This window comes from Rhinopithecus roxellana, chromosome 15, assembly GCF_007565055.1.
Source record: "Rhinopithecus roxellana isolate Shanxi Qingling chromosome 15, ASM756505v1, whole genome shotgun sequence".
Classification (NCBI taxonomy): Eukaryota; Metazoa; Chordata; class Mammalia; order Primates; family Cercopithecidae; genus Rhinopithecus; species Rhinopithecus roxellana.
The window spans coordinates 81,888,266-81,912,043 of NC_044563.1; the positions used below are offsets into that span (position 1 = coordinate 81,888,266).

A 23,778-nucleotide genomic window follows, 5' to 3' on the forward strand; every position below is an offset into this window, starting at 1 on the left:
CCACACTCACCGAAATAACAGTGGGAACGTCTGAGCTGAATAAGCAACCACATAATAAGATGAACATTGGAGATAATTAAGAAAGAGAAAAGAAATGGGACCTCCCTCCTGGGTGATACTAATTCATTAATTGGCATTCTTGAAATCCGTGTTTTCAGCCTGTTTCCAATCTGGCTTATTCACGGGGATGTTGCCTAGTTAAGGGTCTTAAAATCAAGATGTGTTATATCCACAGTTTTTTTCCAACAATAATTTGATAACCTTATCTAAAAATGAAATGAGATGAGTGTGGTGTGATTCTTTTTAGAGAAGCTGTCCCCTGAAGGCTACTAAGTTCTGTTCTAAGTGCCTGTCAATCATCTGTTTCATTATCAGTGTAAGAATTTTCAGAGATCAATGACAACCTTATTCCCAGATTCTGTTTTTTTTTTAAGAAACAGGGTCTGGTTATGTTCCCAGGCTGGTCTCAGACTCCTGGACTCAAGCAGTCCAGCCTCCCCAAGTAGCTGGGATTACAGGTGCACACTACCGCACCCAGCTTATTTCCAGAGTCTAAAGCCCATGCTTTTTTGCTCTTAAAATTTTGAGACACACTTTATAAAGAAACCTCCAACGTCCTCAGCTCTACTGCTTAGCTGTTGTTTGATTGTATTTTATCACGTTACCCAGTGGAATACTTCTGTGATGAGGGTTTTGGTATTTTTCAAAATAATCCGCTCTGAACAGAATCTCTCCCTGGCAATCCTATAAAAAATGGCGTAACCTGATCAGATTAATTGTTTGCAGTCTCTCTCAATAGAAGATAAGCTCCATGAGGGCAGATCGTTCATCTGTTCCACATATCCCCATACTCTTAACATATGGAGTAGTGCCTGAGTCATGGTAGGACCTCCGTGAATGTTCACTGGATGGATGAATTCCATCTTGGGCTTCTGAGACTATTACAGTAGTGGTTCTCAAACCTTTCTTTAATTCTTGAATACACGTTTGTTTGTTACAAGCTTCCCCCCACCATGGCAAACCAATTACATCTCAGTATATAATAGAATTCTGAAATGCAGTGATCTTCCTGGAGATTGGGGGATTATAGTTTGTGAAAAGCCTTATAAGTGGTTTTGATAGTTCCCTTCTCCTGTTGACAATTTCTGTATCAGAATTGTTTTTTAATAAGTAGTGAACTAAAGTCTGTACCTCCATCCTGGAGACTCGTGCAAAGAAGTCTTAATTCTTCTTTCTCATGAAAACTCATCAGTGGAGAACACTTGTTAGAGTCTGCACGTCTTTTCAGCACCTCCCCCATCCTTGTATCTTTTCATCTCTAGGAAAATATCCCTGGATCCTTTATCCATTCCTCTTGAGCATCCTTGTTGCTCTCATGGGAACATTATCCAGTTTCTTTACCTACGTCTCGAAGTGTGGTTGTTTATGTTAGCAGAAAGGGGAAGAGGGAGGGGGTCGAGGTCAAGAGGTGACCCATGGCCACATGCCTGGGTCTGAGGTGGGGCGGATGAAGCTTCCTTGCTCAGGTCACAATGCTCATATCACCTTTAACATAACCTTGTTACTTGTGTGAACACACTCCTTATTTCCTCAGGGGTTAGTTTCAGGAAGGGACTATTATCATCGTTGCTTTAAAATTAAACTATAAACAAAATTCCTTCCATAGTTAGCTTGGTCTACCTGCTGTGCCGAGATAAGCAGAGGCCGTTAACCTACAAGATGTCACCACGGGCAGGGGGCAGGGTGCGGGGAGCAGAATGGAGCCACTCATGTTCGGCCTCCTTTTGTCTGTTGTAATTTCCCCATTTTCAAAGCCAGTGATGTTGCATGTCTCTCACCTTTCTTCTGTTTTCTCTCTTTCTCTCACCACAACCAGAAAAGGGTCTCTGCTTTTAAGGACCCAGGTCATTAGACAGAGCCTACCTGGATAATCCAGGCTGAACTCTCCTACTTCCGGGTCCTTAATCTAATCACACCTGCAAAGTTGCTTTGTTACATAAGGTAACATATTACAGGTTCCAGGGATTAGGATGTAGACGTGTTTGACTTGGAGGAGCAAGATTGATTTTAGACCCTCATCACTGGTGGCATTGGATTTCTAATGTAGCCCTTCCTTGTCCAGGACTGGGCAGGCAGGTGTGAATCTGTATAAGGAAGGCCTCAAATTACTGTTCCTGGGCTCACCCAGGTACATAGCAGATTTGTACCACCCAGGTACACAGCCTGCATAGCAGATTTGCTGTCTATAGCCGTTCTCACCTTTTCTCTTTTCAGGAGGATTTGCAATTTTTTGGTGATTGCTTTCTTTTTAGAGCCTCCCATGCAGTTTAAATCTACTTTCAGAACTGGAGAGCACACCACATTTTGGTCAATATCCTAGCCATACAATTGAGTAACCCTTAACTTACCAATGCTCATTATTTGTTTTGTTTCATTTTCCATGAAAGTACTTTGAAAAGCCAAACAACTTAAAATACTACATAAAGTATGCATGCCTCTTAATGTTGTTGAGATTCATCTCATTATTATTTCTATTACTCAAACCAGAAATCAGCTCCTCTTTCTAGATTGCAAACCAATAATAGTAGCAGAATAATAGTACTGTAGAGTAATAGCTACAGTTTGTTGATGCTGGCCAGGAGCCAGGCACTATTCCAGGTGTGTGATCCCATTAGATCCTTGTAGACATGACAGCGATGGAATTGTTACTTCCATTTTTTATAGGGGAACTGAACTTGGGTGATGTTAAGTGGTTTGCTCAAACTCACGCAGATCTAGGGTTTAAACTCTAGTTTGTTTGACTCCAAAGGGCTCCCTCTTCCTGAATGCAGATTCCAATTGTTAATGTTAGATGAGATGGCACCTCAGTGCCGGTGTAGATTCCATCACTGGTCATTCCAGAATGAAGCAGTATTTTGAAGCAGAAACCTATTAGTACTTTTCCTAAACCCGAATAAACCTGGGCCCAGCCTTTAGTACCATACGGCCCCTCCCCGTGGGTTTAAGAAGCCTGTCTGTGTTTCAGCCACACGCAGCACCTTGACTTGCATGAGCAGGGAGTTCCAGTGCGAGGATGGGGAGGCCTGCATTGTGCTCTCGGAGCGCTGCGACGGCTTCCTGGACTGCTCAGACGAGAGCGACGAGAAGGCCTGCAATGGTGAGTGCCGGCCCATGGGCTGGGCTGGGCTGGGCTGGGAGGCTCGCTTACCCCAGGGCCCCTCCCGTGTAGATCTCGAGCTAGGACCTTTTTGAACTGTTCCTCAATCTGAGGATGAAACAGATTTGTGCCTAGTTTTGGAGCCCCAAGTGAGGTGAGCCTTGGCCAGAGTCTGATATAACGTGCAGCTGTGTCCTCCCTGTTAGTGAAATGCTGGTCTTGGATTTTTTTTTTTTTTTATGGACTCTCCACCTTGTGCCCATACGTCATGACTCTCACAGTCTCAATCTGCTGGTGGAATTAACTCTGTTCTTATCTCAAGAGACCCTAGGAGGGATTGTATAGGGAGGTTTCAACTACATTTTCTGAGATTTCTTTTCAGATAATGATTATGACCTCCTGATAATCTAGATCGCGGTAGTTCTGTTTAAAAGCTGGGGTCCTCTGAAATCTAAGGATTTGTAAGATCTAACTTTTTTTTTTTTTTTCTGTATTTTCAGTAGAAATGGGGTTTAGCCATGTTGCCCAGGCTGGTCTCGAACTCCTGAGCTCAGGCAAGTCTGCCCGCCTCAGGCTCCCAAAGTGCTAGGATTACAGGTGTGAGCCACCATGCCCAGCCTAGATGTAACTTTTTTTGACTTTTTCTCCTTTATCTCTCTAGATGAGTTGACTGTGTACAAAGTACAGAATCTTCAGTGGACAGCTGACTTCTCTGGGGATGTGACTTTGACCTGGATGCGGCCCAAAAAAATGCCCTCTGCTTCTTGTGTATATAGTGTCTACTACAGGTGGGTCCTGTCTTTGCCACGGGAGATGAAAATGATGTCTTCATTGTCCCAGGATGCTCTGAAAGCTCTCTAGTGGCATGCACCATGTTCTTAACTGAGTCAGACATCTCAGCCCCCCATGCTGCTCCAGTGTGACAGTATCTTTATTTTTTTGGGCCAGGGTGGTTGGAGAGAGCATATGGAAGACTCTGGAGACCCACAGCAATAAGACAAACACTGTATTAAAAGTCTTGAAACCAGATACCACGTATCAGGTTAAAGTACAAGTTCAGTGTCTCAGCAAGGCACACAACACCAATGACTTTGTGACCCTGAGGACCCCGGAGGGATGTAAGTGTTTCAGTTAATTTTTATGGCGTGTGTAAGACCTCAGGTGGGGTTTTGTGAGCGTCTTTCCGAGTATTCTCAGGAATGTGGGAACACACGTGTGCCTCACATGTACAGAAGTATTGTGGCTAAGCTTTTAGTCTTGCGAGAGCTGTCAAACATCTCTTCTCCTTACTGCATCAGAGACTGTTCTTGTACCTTAATTTAAGATTCTCTCCACCATTGTCCTCTTGCATTTTTTATCTAGTTTCTACCTCTACCTTCCTTCTCTAGATATTTCCTAGTACTTGGTACTTGGGAGGTCATCGTCATTAAAATATGAGGCATATCAGCAATTTTGTGGCTAAGTTTTTTTTTTTCTTTTTGGAGACAAGGTCTCACTCTGGCACCCAGACTGGAGTGCGGTGGAGGCGCAATCACTGCTCACCACCTCAGTCTCCCCAGGCACAGGTGCTTCTCCCGCCTCAGCCTCTCGCATAGCTGGGACTATAGGTGTGTGCCACCATGCTCAGCTAACTTTTTATATTTTTGTAGAGATGGGGTTTTGCCATGTTACCCAGGCTGGTCTTGAACTACTTAGCTCAAGCAATCCACCTGCTTCAGCCTCCCAAAATGTTGGGATTACAGATGTTAGCCACTGCGCCTGGCTTTGTGGCTAAGTTTTTAAGAAATTTACCAAATTTATGTGTCTAAGAGAGTTCCTCACCTCCTCCCTACTTCCAAGTAGTTGACATGAGCAACTGTCTGCTTGAATGTCATCTTTTTCCATTGCCTAAAGTATCTTGAATATGCTAGCACTAAACTCATTAAGGAGCCTGCTTTGAAGATGATCACATTCATTTGGATATAGAAATTCTGTGATGTTACAAAATTACTCTTATTTTTTGGTAGTCATGCCCACAGTACTTTGTTTTTGTTGTACAAGAAGCAGAGGCAGCAGGTGCTGTCATTGACAATTAAGATCTGAGCATTGAATTCATAGGGTCAGTGGTGACTCAGCCTGCCCAAGTGGTTCTATCCTGCAGGCCTTATGAGCCACAAATTTACCACACACTCAACTAAGCCATGATGTGATGTGTGGACGGCACACCTTGCTTTTTGGAAGAAGAGGAAAAGTGTCTTGGCAGTGTGAAGACCAAGCTAGCAGCCTTTCTAGTGGATAGTCTCAGTGCCGGCTGTGGAGTCTTTCTTGTCCTTGTTCTAAGCCCAGGAAAATTCCTCTGGTTGGCCACTAGGCAGATGGGTTTTAACCTTGAGTTGACTCTTTTTCTAGTGCCAGATGCCCCTCAAAATCTCCAGCTGTCACTCCCCAGGGAAGCAGAAGGTGTGATTGTAGGCCACTGGGCTCCTCCGATCCACACCCATGGCCTCATCCGTGAGTACATTGTAAGTATCTTCCAGGAGTTGGCCGTATGTGTGTTGGGGGAGCTAGGAGATTTCTGGGTGTTCTGTATGAGTAGGGGTTGATTTGGTATAGTTTTGTAGGTGATGACCCATTCTGCTCCTCACCTTCTTTTCTCTCCTCCCACCTCCTTGCAAGGTATTAGGATGCCCTGGACCGCTGGTTCCCTTTCCTCACATTTTTTTTTCTTCTCACTTTAGGTAGAGTATAGCAGGAGTGGTTCCAAGATGTGGGCCTCCCAGAGGGCTGCTAGTAACTTTACAGAAATCAAGAACTTACTGGTCAACACTCTATACACCGTCAGAGTGAGTGTCGCCGTCCATTCCAGCCATCCACGCAGTCTTAGAACTGAGCGAAATTGCTGCTATTTTGTGAGAACTCTCTACTCACCTTTATGAGATGCGTATTAGTCATCTGCAAAATACCCAACTTCTTGTCCTGGGACGGGGGAGCTCAGAGTTTCTTTCAGTCTCTTAAATGGACGCCACAGAGAGCTTGACGTCAGAGTTTCTGTCGATAACGGGGCGTTTATGGGAATGCAGCTTCCCCTGCTTTTAACTCCGAAATTCTGCTAGCTTTCCAGCTCCTGTACTTTTGCACTCAGCTCTTCTCTGCTTATCTTTAGCTGCAGGATGATGCAGAGCTATGATAAGTAGTCTTTCGACACTGATTTTGTGAGGTTCTTATGAAATATATTTTTAGTATTTCTAGCAGAAAGAGATTTTGTGTAAAACATGTTTGCTAAGACCATTAAGTGTACACATTCGTGACTCTCACACTGATCATTCTGTCAGCACCCTTTTTATATATGTGTCTATTTATGAACACCCCCCCCCCCATACACCTGCCCTTTAGAAGAACCTTGATATTTGTCGATCAATAGACGTTTCCTGATCTTAGGGCTGTCATAATGCCCTTTACCCAAGCTCCTTCCCTTGGGTATCTTGTCCTCTTATTTCAGATGCTGGCGCCTCTGAATATTCTGGATCACTCTGTATAAAATTTTTCCACCCTCACTGCCAAAATCTCAGCCCTTTAACTCATTCGGTATTCTTGCTGTGTGGTGTATTGCCTTTATTTCATACTAATTCCCCCTCTGATTTGAAAAGGTGGCTGCGGTGACTAGTCGTGGAATAGGAAACTGGAGCGATTCTAAATGCATTACCACCATAAAAGGAAAAGGTAAATGATCCCAGCCTTTGCAGATTTAGAGAAAATATTATAGAAACCCTTTCAAATGACTTTCAGTATGACTGGAAAATGGAGAAGCGTAGGTTAGAAAAACGTCACACAAATTCCTTCTTCCCAGCACATGCACATTTCTGGGTGTCTCTGTAGTGCTTTAGATACACAGTCTTTTTGGAGTGACGGAGTGTGTTTTTCCTCCTAGAACTGAGCATTTCTTCTAATGCAGACATACAAAGGGATTTCCAAAGGTCATCGTGCCCAGCCCTTTGTGAGTAGTCACAATATCTAAAATAGAAGGAGTCCTTCCTTCTCGCCAAAGCCGAAGATGATTTTGTGCATGTTCATTTATGGTGTTTTAAAGAAAGCACCATGCTGAGTCTTGTTATTCTCCCAGTGGCACTGGCAAACTGTGTGTAGGTGGTTTTTTATCTTGTACTAGAGCTGGTATTAGTAATAACTGATGGCTTGCCAAGGGCAGGACACTCTAGAGTGTTCACTGCTTTGCGTACATCAGCTCATCTAATTGAATGGTCGGAACAACTACAAAAAAACATAAGGAACTGGAATGAGGTTATGTCACTCGCCCCAGGACACACAATCAGTAAGTGACAGAGCTGGCACTGGAACCTGACCTACCTGACTCCAAAGCCTGTGCTCTTAACCACTGTGCTCCACGCTTCTCTCTGGGCTGAGACACACGCGGCCTACTGGACCGCCCTGCTTGCCGGGGGTGGCGGGCTCAGCATCTTGCACGAGTGCCTCATGAGGGCAGAGATCTGGTCTGTTTTTCTCTACTCTATCACGGGCATCTAGTAGAGACTAAGGAAGTAATTGATGAATGAGTGAATCGAACCAGTTAAATGAAGGGTTCTGGCCTACTTTGGGGGATGGACTACAACTCATTTTCCAGAGTGGTTTTCCCAACCTTAGCCTTGGCACTGGGGACTTGCATTTCTGGATTTCCAGGTATTAAAACTGGGTGGACACTGTGGCGTGCAACAGGACTGGAAGATTTTACTTTAACCTAAGCCTGTGAGGAATAGGCTCTGGGTCATGGAGAGTCACTATCTAGTCCCCTCTAAAATCTGGAGCCTTTGAGATCAGGGCCCAAGGCGGTCAAACATAGTGCCAGCAGATGGTCTTCGGAGCTGAATGCTTGCAGGTATTCGAGAAAGCCTGCTGAATTCACACTCTCCTAGAATTTTTATTGCTTTATGACTTCTCTCTACAAAGTCTGTTTCAAAACACTGACCACACATACCAAGAAGAAAGGATGTTGGAAGATCAACCAAAAACATGTACCTTGAATTCCAAAGGCACAAGTCACAACCGCATTTGAAAATCTCAGTGGGTGGTTGCTTCTCTTTAACTTCTTTTCTGTGATTTGGATGAATCTCAGCTCCTTGCATATATTTGGGCTAGGATTTATACAGAAGGCAGTTGTGTGCCACATCCACAAAGTGTTTGTTGTAAAATATCTGTGACCTGGTATCATAATAATATTTTAAGATGAAGGACAAAGACAGCAGAGGCATCAGCCAGACATGCCAGGTTAATTGGTGAACATAGTGGATTTGTAATGACAATGAGAAAAGCCACCATTCCCTGAGCACTTCTTATACACTAGCACCGTGCTGTTGCTGCTCATGAATTGGTCTCTTATTAATCCTTATGAATCCTGAGAGATAAGTATCCTTATCCTCATTGTGTAGCTGAGGAAACTGGGGTTTGGAGTGGATTGTGACTTGTCTGTGGCTGCCATGATTATAATTCAAGTCAGCTTTACCATATGCAGCATCCACACTGTTTTGTTCTGTGTTGGCCGCCTGAAGCTTCCAATATCCTTTCTTCTTCCAGTTATTGAATTTTTCTGAAGTCGAGTTTTATTACGTGATTGATCATCTGGACAGACCTCTTCAGACTTTAACACATCTCTTTTGCCACCAAATCTTATCTGCTCCTTTGAGTCTCTCTTGCCCAGTCTATAGAAGGGGCATATGTGCAGAGAGTCTAATATGCAAGTTGTCATTTAAATAATATTTTCTGATCGTATTGATCCATTGAGCTCTTTTAGATCATGCTGGGCCAAGCACTGTCAGCCTTCTGGTGGGAAGACCTTCCAGAGGACAAGCATGGTGCTCACTGGTTGAAGTGAGAGGGGTCCTTTCCTTGGCCACTTCTCCTTGGCCCATTAACTCTCAGCTTGAGCTCCGGTCTTTTTGAGAGCACCAGTTGGTTTCTAGTTGTTTAGTTGGCCATATGTGAGGCTATATTGGAAAGGAAGAGAAAGAGAGTATCAGTTGAGTGCTAGGCACCATACCTACATTATTTTAGTTAACCTTCCCAGCTCTGTGAAATGCAGATAACGTCTCTCCGCTCCAGGAAGATAAGTAACTTGCTCAGGTTACACAGCTACCAGAACAGGAATTTGTATCTGTCCTCCTCACTCGAGTTTGCCAGATTCCAGAGGCCACATTCTTTCCATTTTGCTACACGCACGTCTGCCATTTATGATTTACCCCATTGTCAGCCTTCCAAAAGGACTTGAGATTGGTGGGGCATCGTTAGTGCCAAGCGCGATGCCACTCGCAGTGAATGATCCCTGTGCCTTTAAGAACGAGGCTGAAGCTGGGCTGTTTTGGGACCTTTACAAAATGGAACTTTTCTGCCTGACCTAATTGCCAGGATAGCTGACTGAGCCAAGATAGTTTTGTGTTCACCAAGCAACTGTGGACCAACCTTAGCTTCAGGAAAACAGTGGTAAAAAAGATAGATGAGGAACACTGCCAAAGAAATACCCTTTCTTCCCCGACTGAAAGATGGCTTTGTCCGTTAAGTTGAAAACTGTTAAGTCCTGCCTTCCTCGCTTTTCATCACGTGGCTTCTGTTTTTGAATTCCTTTTTGTTTTCAGTGATCCCACGACCAGATATCCACATTGACAGCTATGGTGAAAATTATCTAAGCTTCACCCTGACCATGGAGAGTGATATCAAGGTAATGTGGGAATTTCAAGCCAGCAGCTGGGTGGGGCTTTATTTTGTATGGGAACTGAAAGGACATAGCACAGTGAGACCTGACAAAACAAAAACAAAACGAACGGCTAGATCTAGTGAAGTTAAAATACCAGAACTAGGTGGTTCCTTCCCTCCACGAAGAACAACTTGAGTCTTTGCATGTAATTATTCTGCCTCAGCCTGGTGCCTTTTTTTCCTTAACCATATAATTAAATGGTTCACAGCTACAGTGCAAATAAAGAGTTGGTGTTAACAGAGTATGTATGCCCTGTAATTTTCAGCTTTATTGGATTTCCTGGTGCTAAGCGCTAATGCTGAGGCACTCACAGTGGAAGAACAACCTTCTTGTGGGAGAGTTGGATACCTTGGAAACATATTCACTTTCCATCCACCTAAGATCTTCCTCTTCCAGCACCGCCCTCGCTTCTGTTGGCCCTCTGCATAGCCGACTTCACCATTGTTATCTGTGCCCATGTGGTTCCTCAAGCTGAGATCCACTTTCCATAGTGTTCCTTCTTATCTGTCCCTCCTCACAGCCTCTCCATTGATGAAGTTGTGTTGAGACAAGCAGCCTTCAGAGTCCTTGTGCCATTTACTTAACTACCATTTAGTATCATGCCCTTAGCTTCAGAATGAGTTGATATAAGAAATGATCTTGGCCGGGCATGGTGGCTCATGCCTGTAATCCCAGCACTTTGGGAGGCTGAGGCAGATGGATCACTTGAGGTCGGGAGTTTGAGACCAGCCTGGCCAACATGGTGAAACCCGTCTCTACCAAAAATACAAAAATTAGCCGGGTGTGGTGGTGCATGCCTGTAATCCCAGCTACTTGGAGGCTGGGGCAGGAGAATTGCTTGAGCCTGGGAGATGGAGGCTGCAGTGAGTCAAGATCATGCCACTGCAGTCCAGCTTGGGCAACAGAGTGAGACTCTGTCTCAAAAAAAAAAAAAAGAAAAAAAGAAAAAGAAATGGCCTTATGTGGTTCTTGTCTTGTGGTCTTTGATCTTGAAAATATTTTTGTTTGTTTGTTGTCCCATATTTAAAGATCTTTAGATCAAATCCTTTTATGAGCCCAGGACTTGGAAAAGGTAGTCTTCCCTGATGGGTGGATGTATTTTCTGTAGTTAGACAATGAGATCTAACCAGCCTGTTTTGGGTGGATTGGCCTCCTGGCCTTGACTGCAAGGATTTATCCTTAATTTCCATAGCCTAATTATCTTTCCAAAGTTTCCTCTTTCGACCTTTATTGATTGTTTATTATTATTTTATTCTTCATTCACTTTTTTGTTGCATCGAATTTATAAATTAAACATGGTCTGCTGTTTGTTTTTAAAAGTAGGTAGAGTATAACTAAATATTAGCTGATGGTAGCACAAATAGAACCTGTTTAAAAATTTTAAAAAACAACCTGTTCAGTGTAAGAAGTGAGATACCCAAAGAAACAGCAGAAAAGAGGTGCATTTTTAATCCTGCCTTTTGTATTTGGTGTGCCGCATGACTAGCTGTTCATCTAACATGCTTCTTGGTTCTTGGCAGGTGAATGGCTATGTGGTGAACCTTTTCTGGGCGTTTGATACCCACAAGCAAGAGAGGAGAACTTTGAACTTCCGAGGAAGCATATTGTCACACAAAGGTAACACGCTGGTGCTGGTCAGTGTGTGAGCAAGAAGGAGTAAGGCTGGACCGACGCCTTCCCGCCATAGAGCTTGATTGGGGGTGCCAGGGAATGGGAGGTATTCTGTGGAAGCTGTTCTGCGTTGACAGGTTCTTGTGCATTGAGGATCCTGTAAGTGTGCTGCTGATCCTAGGCAGAGGGATTCACTCGGCGGCCTCTCAAGCCCTCCTTCAACCTCATGACCCTTAGTGGAAGTTGGGGGCCATGAGGAGGAAAATTGGACAGAGGCAAGACTAATTCTCTGCAGATGAGTTTTGATTTCCAAAATAAAGAGTTCTTAGATGTAGACAGTTTCCTGTCTCTCTTTTCTATTCCGTTGCTAATGAGAGACAGCAGAAGGCCTAATTCATAACTGGCGTTCAGTAAATATATGTTGCCTGGAGGAATGAACAAAAAGTAAAGGAGGAGTGGTCCAGTCCTTGTTACATATGTACCAGCAGCAAGTCTCAGCTACAATTCCTCTATCTAAACACGTGCTACAGGATGGATTTTAATTTATTTCTAAGTGGCAAAAGCTGCCCGTGATTGTTGAGAATGACTTAGGAGTTTCTTCCTGTCTCCGTCTTCTAGGCGTGAAGTACTTTCAGTCATGTTTTTATTTAGTCCTTGTCACAGCCTTATAAAATAGAGACTACAAATGTTCTATCGTTACTTTTTTTTTTAACTGGACGTCTACAAGGTGCCTGAGGAGGTTGTTATTGGTACTCTTGCACATGGAGCACCTACCATGTGCAGGCATTTACATAGGCATTCTATGCATATTATTTACATAACCCCAAGTATAATTCCATGAGATATGCCTGCTTTACAGAGGCAAAACTGAAGTCGAAAGAATAAGTCATACTCTCAGGTGGTGGCAGAGCCAGGACTGGAACCCACATCTTTCTAACTCCAAAGCCTATGATCTCATGGCCTCAGTGTTGCCCCAGTAGAAACTGGCAGAGTCAGGAGCAGAAGTCTTAACTAGCTGTTGTCTGAAATCTGTTAGGGCTAGTGCCATGCTAGGCATTGTGCCAAGCACTTTATAAGCATTTTCTTTTTTTCTCCCTGTAAGCCAGCAGCTGCTGTAAGTGCTGTTATTTTTTTCTCTATCTCACCAACAAGGAAATAGAGAGTTTAAATATTTTATCCAAGGTTATACAACCACAAAGTATAGAGTCAGGCCTTAAACCCCAGTCTTTCTGATTCCAAAGGCTATCCTGTTAGCATAGCCTCCCCCTTCTCACTTTTCTTTTAGTTTTATATATTTATTTATTTCTTTATTTCTTTATTTATTTGAGATGGAGTCTTGCTCTGCCGCCCAGGCTGGAGTGCAGTGGCACGATCTCGGCTCACTGCAAGCTCCACCTCCTGGGTTCACGCCATTCTCCTGCCTCAGCCTCCTGAGTAACTGGGACTACAGGTGCCTACCACCACGCCCAACTAATTTTTTGTATTTTTAGTACAGACGGGGTTTCACCGTGTTAGCCAGGATGGTCTCGATCTCCTGACCTCGTGATCCACCTTCCTCAGCCTCCCAAAGTTCTGGGATTACAGGCGTGAGCCACCGCGCCCGGCTTCCTTTAGTTTTTCTCTGATTAGAAAGGGGATACATATTTGTTTCAGAAAATTGAGAGAACAAAAAGAGTGTAATGAAAATTAAAATTGCCTGTAATTTCACTTTTACATTTCAAATGTATTCTAATATATTTTTCTGTGGATTGATCACTATGTCTTTTTTATAAAATCAGAATAATGCCATATATAGTATTATATCCCGCCCTTTTTACTTAACATACAATTGTGAGAATTTTCCAGTGTCATCAAATATTTTTGAAACAACTTTTAGTGCCTGCACAGTAGTTCATGGAATGCACATTATTTAATTATTACACTGTTACTGGACAACCAAATTACATTCAGTTTTTTCCTATTGTAACACTGTAATGTGAATCCTTATTAAACACACTTTCGAGTCTTTCTCTGACTTCATAGGATAACTGGATTGAAGGGTATGATTTTCAAGGTTCTTGTTATACAAGGCCAGATGGCTTCCAGGAGCATTGTACCAACCCATATCCGTGGATGGGCAGCTTTAAGGAAATTACCCAGTGCCTGTGCCGTGTGTTATGTACAGTCGTCATCAGTGCATCAATGTTGAATGAATTTGTCATCTAATGACAGTCCTACAGTACATGGAACTCATTTAAATTGAGAGATTACTATTTTTTTAGAAAGTGCGTGTACCAAGACACATTCTCGACTCACACCCCCAGCTTCCTCCTGGAATCTCCTTTTCCTGTTTTCACAGTTGGCAATCTGACAGCTCATACGTCCTATGAGATTTCTGCCTGGGCCAAGACTGACTTGGGGGATAGCCCTCTGGCATTTGAGCATGTCATGACCAGAGGGGTTCGCCCACCTGCACCTAGCCTCAAGGCCAAAGCCATCAACCAGACTGCAGTGGAATGTACCTGGACCGGCCCCCGGAATGTGGTGAGTCAGCCAGAATGACCATCACAAAGTGAGTGTGGACTGTCTCCTAATGCTGTGCCACCACACAACTCCAGGGCTTTTCTGTCTTTTGCGAATGTTCCAGTGTCCCTGCTGCACTTGGAGATAGGCCTTTCTTTTTCCTTTGTTTTCGTATGTGCATTAGGATTCACTATGATCAGATCTGTGCTCCTTTTTGAGTCTAGTGTTTTGCTTTCCTCTCCTCCCCAGTGTGTCCCCTTTGCTTTTAGGTCGACCGTCCCAAGGCTCTTGGCACATTCATCCCCCTCTTGCCTCTCTGTACTTGGCTTATGCCCTTTCTCCTCCTTGGAGTCCTTCCCTCCTCCTGCTATGCAAGAAAATCCTCCCTTCTATAGTTGATCTCTTTCCCTATGAACTCCTACTATATTTATAGTTGGTTCCAGATAGCGTGATATTTCATTAAATACAGCCTTACCCTATTTGATAATTTCTGTCTGTTACTCTTATCTTCCTAACTAGTTTGTAAGTTCCTTGAAGGGAAGGATTGTTTTCTGGATTTTCTCAATGGAAAAGCATATAGAAGTAAATTTATAATCAGGAATTAGTAAATCCTTAGTGATGAGCGGAGGAACTAGCCTAGGTCTGGTCTTCTGAGGATATCTTCAGTGTGCATTTGGCACAGGGCAGATTTATAGGGAAATAACCAAAGTTTGCAAGTAATTGTCTATAAAATCAGTGAAGAAGAAGGAAGGAGAAGTTAAAGTTTACTGAGCAGCCAGTATGTGCCAGGAACAGTACAAAACCCGATAAACCCATGTTCCCCCTTATTCCTTTCATTGGTTCTGTGGGTAAATATTCCCATTTTGCCAGCGAGGAAACTAAGGCTCAGTGAGGCTAAGTAACTTGCTAGAGTTAAAGCTCTCACAAGCAGTAGACTGAGTTTCAGTTCTAGTCTGGCTAATTTGGCAGCCTCTGCTCTTTTGTATGTCCCAGCACCTGATGCTGAGGCAGGGACAGGTGATGAGAAGCCCTGACCCATCCCCGGAGCTCTCTTTTACCTGGAAGTTGAGTCTACTCACAAAGCACCCTTTCTTTCCATTTATATACCCTGCAGCACGTGACTGCCTCATCACCCCCAACTATCTGTCCAGAGTAGGGCAATTGCACAGATGAAGCCTGACTTGATTAAGGGTCTCTAAGTGTGCATGAAGTTGGAGGAGCCTTCCTGCACCTCATCCCAGCTCATGTACTGGTCACACTAAAGGTGGCTTTCAGAGATGAGAGTGCAAATGAGATCACCTGTAGGAAGCTCTCTGTTTCTGCCCCTCTTTAGTTCACTGAGGACCCTGATAGCTCTCATGGTTTTCCTGTCTACTGTGAGAAGTGCCATTGTCACTGTGCATGTGGGGAACCTCTCATCCCTTGGCTGCCATAGCTCTGTGGACCCCTTTCCTCTCCAGAGACACCCCATCCAGGGCAGTCACCAGCCTTGTCCTCCTCTGTACTCTAAGCCCCCACTTGGCCTACTCCCACCTCATGCTTTGCAGCTCCATTTGCATTTGCTTTGGGATTCCTTTGAATCCCTCAGCGCTTCTCTTTCCTACATCCTCCCAGGCGATCACCATCTTCAGAGTTTCCCTTCCTCTTTCTCTGTCTGTGCTCTCCTGTCTGTCCTTTTTCAGCTATCAAAAAAAAAAAAAAAAAAAAAAAAAGAGTCAAACTCTGTAAAATATATGAAAATATTTATTCTGAGCCAAATATGAGTGACCATGGCCCGTGACACAGCCCTCAGGAGGTCCTGAGAACATGTGCCCAAGGTGGCCGGGATGCAGCTTGGTTTTACACATTTTAGGGAGGCATGAGACTTTAATCGAATACATTTAGAAAATACACTGGTTTGATCCAGAAAGACAGGACAACTCAAAGTGTGCACGAGGAAGGTGGGGCTCCAGGCTATAGGTAAATTTAAACATTTTCTGGTTGTCATCTGGTTGAGTTTGTCTGAAGACCTGAGATCAACAGAAAGGAAATGTTTAGGTTAAGATAAAAGATTGTGGGCCGGGCGCGGTGGCTCAAGCCTGTAATCCCAGCACTTTGGGAGGCCGAGACGGGCGGATCACTGAGGTCAGGAGATGGAGACCATCCTGGCTAACACGGTGAAACCCCGTCTCTACTAAAAAATACAAAAAAACTAGCCGGGCGAGGTGGCGGGCGCCTGTAGTCCCAGCTACTCGGGAGGCTGAGGCAGGAGAATGGCGTAAACCCAGGAGGCAGAGCTTGCAGTGAGCCGAGATCCAGCCACTGCACTCCAGCCTGGGCGGCAGAGCGAGACTCCGTCTCAAAAAAAAAAAAAAAAAAAAAAAAAAGATTGTGGAGACCAAGGTTGTTTTGAAGTCTTCTAGTGGCTGCCCTTAGGGGAAATAGATGACAAATGTAGATCTTTAAAAGGTGCAAGACTTTTAGTTAATGTCTTTAGGATTGGGAGGGCCTGGAAGGAAAAGATCTAGCTATGTACATAGAGATTCTTTACAGATGCGAATTTTCCCCCACAAAGGACAGCTTTGCAGGGCCATTTCGAGTTATGACAAAGAAACATGTTTTGGGGTAAAATATTTTGATTTTCTTCCTTGTCTCATGATGTTATGCCAGGGTCAAGTTGGAAAGTAAGTCTGATATATAGGATGAAATAAAACCCATCTGATGAGAATTTATGGTTTGTAGGACGTGACTCCCCAGACCCCTTAGATAGGAATTTGGGCAAGATTTTAAAAATCAGAGCTTAGTCCTCACAGCTGCTGAGCAGTGTTGGAGAAAGTCACCCTGTTGCCTGGGACTTGGAAATCCCTTTGTGGATCCCTGCTCAGTTCCTGCTCATCCCATGGATCCTACAGCTCCTACAGTTCTCTTCAAGCCCCTGTCTTACCTGTGCACATAACTCTTGGAGAAAATTCTCTCTGATTCTGCCTTACATAGAAAGCTTCCTCAGCTCCCACCCTCCAGTTATAAACTCCCTCGGCTTCCACTTTCTGCCGTAAGCTTCATCCCATTCCCACTTCCCTGCTTGAAACTCCCTCAGTTTCCAATGTTTACCAGCTAGGACTAAGCAAGGATGCATAGAGCAGAGGAAGTGACAGTAACAGTGGCTTTGAACCGTTTATTTCCTCTCGTAATTAAAAGAAGCTTAGAGTTGAGCAGTGCAGGGCTTCTGTCAGAGCAGCACGATTTGATCGGGCACCAGAGCCCTGTCATCTCCAGCCTGTGACATGAGTCTTCAAGCTTACCTCATGGTGCTGGGCTGCAGTCATGATCTGTATTCCAGGCAGCTGGAGGGCAGGAAGAAGGGCTCCTCCCTCTGTTGTAATGAGCCCTCCTAAAGCTTTCCGTGTGACACTTCTGCATCTCAGTGGCTGGAAGCTCCTTGTCTAGCCTCTCCTAGCTTAGGGAGGTGCGCAGTGTAGACTTTTTCTAGGCAGCAATTCTCAGTAAGTACCAGAGTTCTGAGGAAGAAAGGGAGGATGGGTCCCTGCTGGGCAGCAAGCAGTGTCTGCCCTCCTTCCCTCCCTCCACATACTTGCTGGGGTGTTCGCATCTACTCTGCAAGCTCCCATGACTTTCCTTCCCACTCAGCACATCCCCTTGGAGCCCACGTCCGTGCTGCCAATGGTAGAATGACACCCCCTCTTTAATAGCTCCCCCGGTTCCCTGGCTCATCATGTGGGTTTCTGGTGTAGCATCTAACGCTCTATGTTTGCCACTTGTTATTTATAATTATGTATGTTTTTCTTCTCTGCCCACCTGTCCTCCAGAATGAGCTCTTTGAGGATAGAGACCACATCATATTTATTTCTGTAGCTCTACATACAGTGCCTGGTCCAAGTGCCTTCTCTGTAAATGCTGTAAATGTAATAAATATTGAATGAAGACTTCTCTCTGAGCTCCTTTGAAGCAGTTCCAGGGTCTTAAATTGGGGATTTCAAGGAAATGAGGTCATTGGCCCATGAGCTGATGTCCTCTTCCATTCTCTGCTTTTACCAGGTTTATGGTATTTTCTATGCCACGTCCTTTCTTGACCTCTATCGCAACCCAAAGAGCTTGACTACTTCACTCCACAATAAGACGGTCATTGTTAGTGAGGATGAGCAGTATTTGTTTCTGGTAAGTTTCTTGTACCATTTCAGTTTTTTAAGGGATGTCTTAAGTCCTGGGCTCTGGGCTCAACCCAGGACCTGGGGAGCTCGCATACCTGGACTCTAGGATCGATGTGTGTGACGAGAGGCAACTTCCTCTTCTTCATAAGCATCATCAGGTTCTTGCTTGAAATACAGAATGAATGGCGCCACTCCGTTACGGCAGATTGATAACTTGACAGATGATCACAAGTATAGATAAATCAAAAATTTGTATCAAGTTCCACTTCTAGGAATTTAGCCTACATACTTTTATGTGTGTGCCGAGATATATGGAGAAAGATACTTGGTACGTTATTATTACTTATGATAGTAAAAGATGTGACGCAACCTAAATGTCTATGATGAGAGGACTGGTTAAACATATTGTGATTTATTCATGCAATGGAGTACAGGGCAGCCATTCATAAGAAATATGACAACTCTAAATGTACTGATATGGAAAAGTCTCTAAGCTATCTTATTATGTGAAAGAAGCCACGAGCATAATATATGTGCCATTTTCTCAGTTGTATAAAAAATATTTGAGGAAGATAGGCTACATATACACATGCATATATGTGTAAGGATACATGTATGTACATATCCGTGCTTATATATGCATAGGGCATTTCTGGAAGGAAGCACAAAGACTCTTACCAGTGGTGCCCCTTGGAAAATGATCTGGGGTAGGTGGGAAATTACTTTATATTTTATGTTGTTTTTTACTAACTGAATGTTAATTGTTGTCATTATTTTGTTGAAAAAATACTTTAATAAAGATTGCATAAGGCCATGATATATTTTTTTCCTATGTGTGTGCTTGGGCTTTAGGTCCGGGTGGTGGTACCCTACCAGGGGCCATCGTCTGACTATGTTGTAGTGAAGATGATTCCGGACAGCCGGCTTCCGCCCCGTCACCTGCATGTGGTTCATACGGGCAAAACCTCCGTGGTCGTCAAATGGGAATCACCATATGACTCTCCTGACCAGGACTTGGTGAGTGGGCCGGGCTTCCAGGCCTCTGTGTTTATTCTTGGCATGGTTAGGGTGGGGTGGGATGGAAGGGGGTCCTCTAATGGGGCAAGAAACACAGGCCTGGTTTCTGGCGCTCAGCAGAAGGTCTCTCCCATTTCTGTCTGGACAAAGATGGGGTCTGTATAGGGACCTCTTCTTAACTGGCACTTCTCCATTATTCCCAGCTACCATTTTGGATTGTCCCTCTTTCTTCTCTGCTGCTCACATTTCCTTCCCTGAGCCTCTCACACAGGGATTAGCAAACAAAGGTCTGCAGGCCAAACAGAGCCCCTTGCCTATTTTTTTTTTTTAATAAAGTTTTATTGGAACCAAGTCATGCCCATTTGTATATATATATTATATCTCACCACTTTTGTGCAATGATCAGCAGAGTTGTTGTGGTGGAGACTCTCTGGGCCTCAACAGTTGTTGTGGTGGAGACTCTCTGGGCCTCAACGCCTACAGTATTACTGTGTGTGGACCCTTACAAAAAGTTTCTGACCCCTCTTTAAAAGGAGCATTGATCCTAAACAAAACAAAACAAAACTCCCATTTTTTCCTTGCTCTGGGCTGCTCTGCCCTCTGCCCTCTCTCCACTCCCCTTCATCCAGCAGTGGTTGGTTTAAAATGTTTGGTTGCTAAGACTCCTCTCAACTCGCCACTTCTTTGTTATGATTGAATTTCCTGTGCTTACTATATGCCCTGTTATTTTCCCTTGCCCCCATATACCTAGAAGCAGCCTGGGAGAAAGTAAGTAGATCCTTGCCCTTTAGAGCCAGGATTGAACACTTTGGTTCATTCTCTCTCCACCAACAACATCCATGAACTATTGCAGTGGTGGAGATATGGAAGTTGAGTACTGAGTTTGGATGTGCTTGCTTATTCCAGCCTACCTGCTGATGCCATGATAAACGTGGCCTTCCCTAGAGGGCTAAAAAAAATTTAATTGATAACTCTATGTGCGATTCTATGAGTGAATAGTTATTTTAAGATTGGACCTGGTCACTCCAAAGGCTTTCCAAAGAATGGAGTCAGAGTTCGGGACTCAAACTATGGTTGCTGTGGGTCACAGCTATTAATATACTGCATTGTCCACCATTGAACTACAAAGAGTAAAAACTGTCAGCTTTCTGATTATCATTCAGATGTTCTTTTTCGGTCCTAGTTGTATGCAATTGCAGTTAAAGATCTAATAAGAAAGACTGACAGGAGCTACAAAGTAAAATCTCGTAACAGTACTGTGGAATACACCCTTAACAAGTTGGAACCTGGTGGGAAATACCACATCATTGTCCAGCTGGGGAACATGAGCAAAGATGCCAGCATCAAAATTACCACAGGTAAGCAGGAGAGAGTGTAGAGGTCTCCTCGCACAGCCAAGTGCCCACAGTGCTGTGCCGCTAGACCTCCAGACATAGACTTTTCATTAGGAGTTTCACAGGAAGTGCAAACGCTGCCTTCAGTATCCCTGCAGGGGCAGCGCAGTGCAGAGGCTCCAGTGTCTGGGCTGCGGCGTGGTGGCCAGGCCACAGTGGGTGGGGAGTGGCTATCGTTTTCTATATTTTCTAAGCCTTTTTAACTCCTCTCACTTGTTTTGATATTACTAAAGGAAAAGAGGGGAGGGATGCCCAAGAGAGGAAATAAAACCGAATAGTTACCACTATGTAGCTGAAGATCTGAATGACAGGTTCTCAGTGGTCCGTTGTGGCAGTCTGACATGTCAAAATGGAAGGAGACCCATAGCCGGGCAGTGGATCTAAGGCAGTCAGGCTCAATTCAGAAAGCTAGTAGTAAGCTCAGTTGCTCAGACAGCAGGTATTATTGGGAGTTTTGATATTGGGTAATAGAGGCCCAGCCCCATTTATGCTAGTGGCATGCAGTGGGCCCGGGCCATGAGCCATCACCACTCCGGTGTCCTGTTTTCAGACAGAACTCCTTATGCCATCCCATTCCTTCCTCACCACCCCTCTAACCCATCCCATTTGTTTTTGTACACCCTTGGGTACAAGGGCTATTAAATTAAGTACTGTCCAAATTTCTTGCCTAAAGATGTTATAACAATAACAAAGAGATGCCAATTAAAGAATATCTACCACGTGCTAGGTTCTGTACTCAGCAGTCTATATGTTTTATTTTTTCCATAATCCAGCCCTCCAAGGCTAGCATTATTTAATCTCTCTTTGACAGACAAGAAAATGGAGTTTCAAATGTATATCCACTAACTGCATCCCATTTCATCTTTAATTTTCAGTTTCATTATCAGCACCTGATGCCTTAAAAATCATAACAGAAAATGACCATGTTCTTCTGTTTTGGAAAAGCCTGGGTTTAAAGGAAAAACATTTTAATGAAAGTAGGGTAAGTTCCTCCCTCATTCTCAATGACTTTGGAAATTTAATTGAAACGCTGTTTCAGAGATGAGCTCGTTAACAGCCTGCTGGCATAGATAGTGTAAAAAAAAAAAAGAAGGAAAAAGAATAGGACATGGACATGAACTTGAGAATTAAAGGACCATTTTCGATGGGATTGCTAATTAGTGAAATGTTTATATTGCCCATTAAAGATGAGAATCTCTGCACTAAGCACTTTTCAATCCTGACTTGTCTTCCTCTGAAGAAAGAGAAATGGGCTGGAGGCCATGCTGTGCTTCCCGCAGAAGCTGCAGCTGGGCTGGGGCTCAGGGTGTCAAACCAGGAGCCCCGCCTATTCCACACTCACTGAGGCCGGGACTGTGGCTTCAGTACCAGGAGCTGAGCTGCATTCTCAGCCTGGCATCTCAGCACTCTCTTCCCAGAGAAATTACCGGGAGCAGGAGGTACTTGAAGATACCATGCTGACTTATGAAGAACACCTTGGTTTTGTTTGGTTTTGCTATTGGTAGGCCAATATGATATTCACAGCAGAAGACAGGGGAAGGGGAGTGAGACCTGGGAGTAGATTTACCACCCAAGGGTAAGATTCTTGAGTAAAGCTGGGTTGGCCCCAGTGATAGCAAAGCCTTAGCTAAATAGGAGTGTGATGAATCAACTATGGCTACCTGGAGATGCAGCATAGGCAAAGAGCCATGGGTTCTAAGTAGTCACCATGCAATGCCAAAGCAAAGTGAAATGAAAGTTGGAAAATTCTCACCACACACTCTGTGAGAGTTCTCATAACTCTTGCAACTATGATATCTAAATGGCTAATATCCTTAAATATAAGGAAAGCTTTCAAGTAAATTCACAATGGAAATATTCTAATTTTGAAGAAGGTACATGTAACAAAGCAGAAAATTCCAGCAGCAGTAAGCAAAAGGAGAAAAGTTCAACCTCACCAGTAATGTAAATAACAAAGAGGTAGCCCTGTCATGTTAAATTGGTAAAGATTTGCAGGGAAGAATATAACCAGTATGGATAATAGTTAGGGAAGTAAACATTCTGCGAATATAAATTGGTTCAACCTTAAGTAAGGCTCTTGGGTAATATCTATCAAAAATGTTAAAAGTGTTCAAACCCATTGATCCGGGAGTTGTAGGATTTTACTCTAAAGAAACAGTGTGCCTGAAGAATTTATGTACAGTATTTATGACAGCAAGAAAGAGGAAATGGCTGAAATGCCAAAGAGAAGAGGATGGGTTAAATAATGTATGAGTGGTTGATGTTGTGTGATCTAAATTATTTTCTTTATAACCTTTATGTATTTTACAAACAATCGACACCAAATATATATTAGGTGGAAGGTAATAACTGCTAGCTTATAGAAAAGAATGTGGGGATGAGATTCCAAGCAGGTATTGGGAATCCCAGTTCGGCAGCCAGTCGCCAGTAGGGGATCCTTCCTGGGTGGCTGGAGCCCGGCTCTTAGGTTGAGATTCTAGGTTAGTATTTCGTTCCTAGTGGAGGGTGTGGCAGAGGCAGAGCATGTCCTTCTTCCCTTCCCTGACAGGGAGTTCAAAGAATTATATTAGTCTGTTTCCACGGTGCTAATAAAGACATACCCGAGCCTGGGTAATTTATAAATGAAAGAGGTTTAATTGACTCACATTACCACATGGCTGCAGCGGCCTCTCCATCATGGTGGAAGGCCAAGAGGAGCAAAGCCACATCTTACATGACGGCAGACACAGAGAACGAGAGCCAAGTGAAAGGGGAAACTTCTTATCAGACCATCAGATCTCGTGAGACTATTCACGACCATGAGAACAGTATAGGGGAAACCACACCCATGATTCAATTATCTCTCACCAGGTCCCTCCCACAACACCTGAGAATTGTGGGAGCTAGAATTTAAGATGAGATTTGGGTGTGGACACAGCCAAACCACATCAAGAATAGACAGGTCAGTGGTGTTGGGATCAAGAGACTGTGATGATGCAAGAGGGCCCAATATGTGGCTAGAGATAAGGGATGGAGTCTTTTCAAGGGGATGGTGGAGAGTGTCAGTAGCTTTGACACTGGAATAGTTGGGGATCAGCAGAGAAGTCAGGTTGTCAGCCCTCATCCCAGCTAGCATCCTGGGCCAGGGCTGTCCCAAGGGTGACTTCTCCCAGCACCAGAGTCTAGGGCTCTAACTAGGAAGACATTTCATCCTCTCCTGCAGTGAACAGGGGC

The 23,778-nt window shown here is 44.0% G+C and overlaps 1 protein-coding gene across 2 annotated transcripts in view; it reads left to right on the top strand.

The window, feature by feature from the left end:
• Positions 1 to 23,778, top strand: part of SORL1 (sortilin related receptor 1) — a 184,896-nt gene that overhangs the window by 151,935 nt on the left and 9,183 nt on the right. For both annotated transcript variants that reach the window (XM_030917509.1, XM_010356463.2), the window contains 13 exons: positions 3,026 to 3,157; positions 3,819 to 3,945; positions 4,106 to 4,275; positions 5,546 to 5,658; positions 5,875 to 5,979; positions 6,784 to 6,856; positions 9,775 to 9,857; positions 11,414 to 11,510; positions 13,843 to 14,027; positions 18,042 to 18,161; positions 19,007 to 19,171; positions 20,355 to 20,529; positions 21,441 to 21,547. In XM_030917509.1, coding sequence (XP_030773369.1) covers positions 3,026 to 3,157; positions 3,819 to 3,945; positions 4,106 to 4,275; positions 5,546 to 5,658; positions 5,875 to 5,979; positions 6,784 to 6,856; positions 9,775 to 9,857; positions 11,414 to 11,510; positions 13,843 to 14,027; positions 18,042 to 18,161; positions 19,007 to 19,171; positions 20,355 to 20,529; positions 21,441 to 21,547 — 1,652 coding nt within the window. The remainder of the gene's footprint in view (positions 1 to 3,025; positions 3,158 to 3,818; positions 3,946 to 4,105; positions 4,276 to 5,545; positions 5,659 to 5,874; positions 5,980 to 6,783; positions 6,857 to 9,774; positions 9,858 to 11,413; positions 11,511 to 13,842; positions 14,028 to 18,041; positions 18,162 to 19,006; positions 19,172 to 20,354; positions 20,530 to 21,440; positions 21,548 to 23,778) is intronic.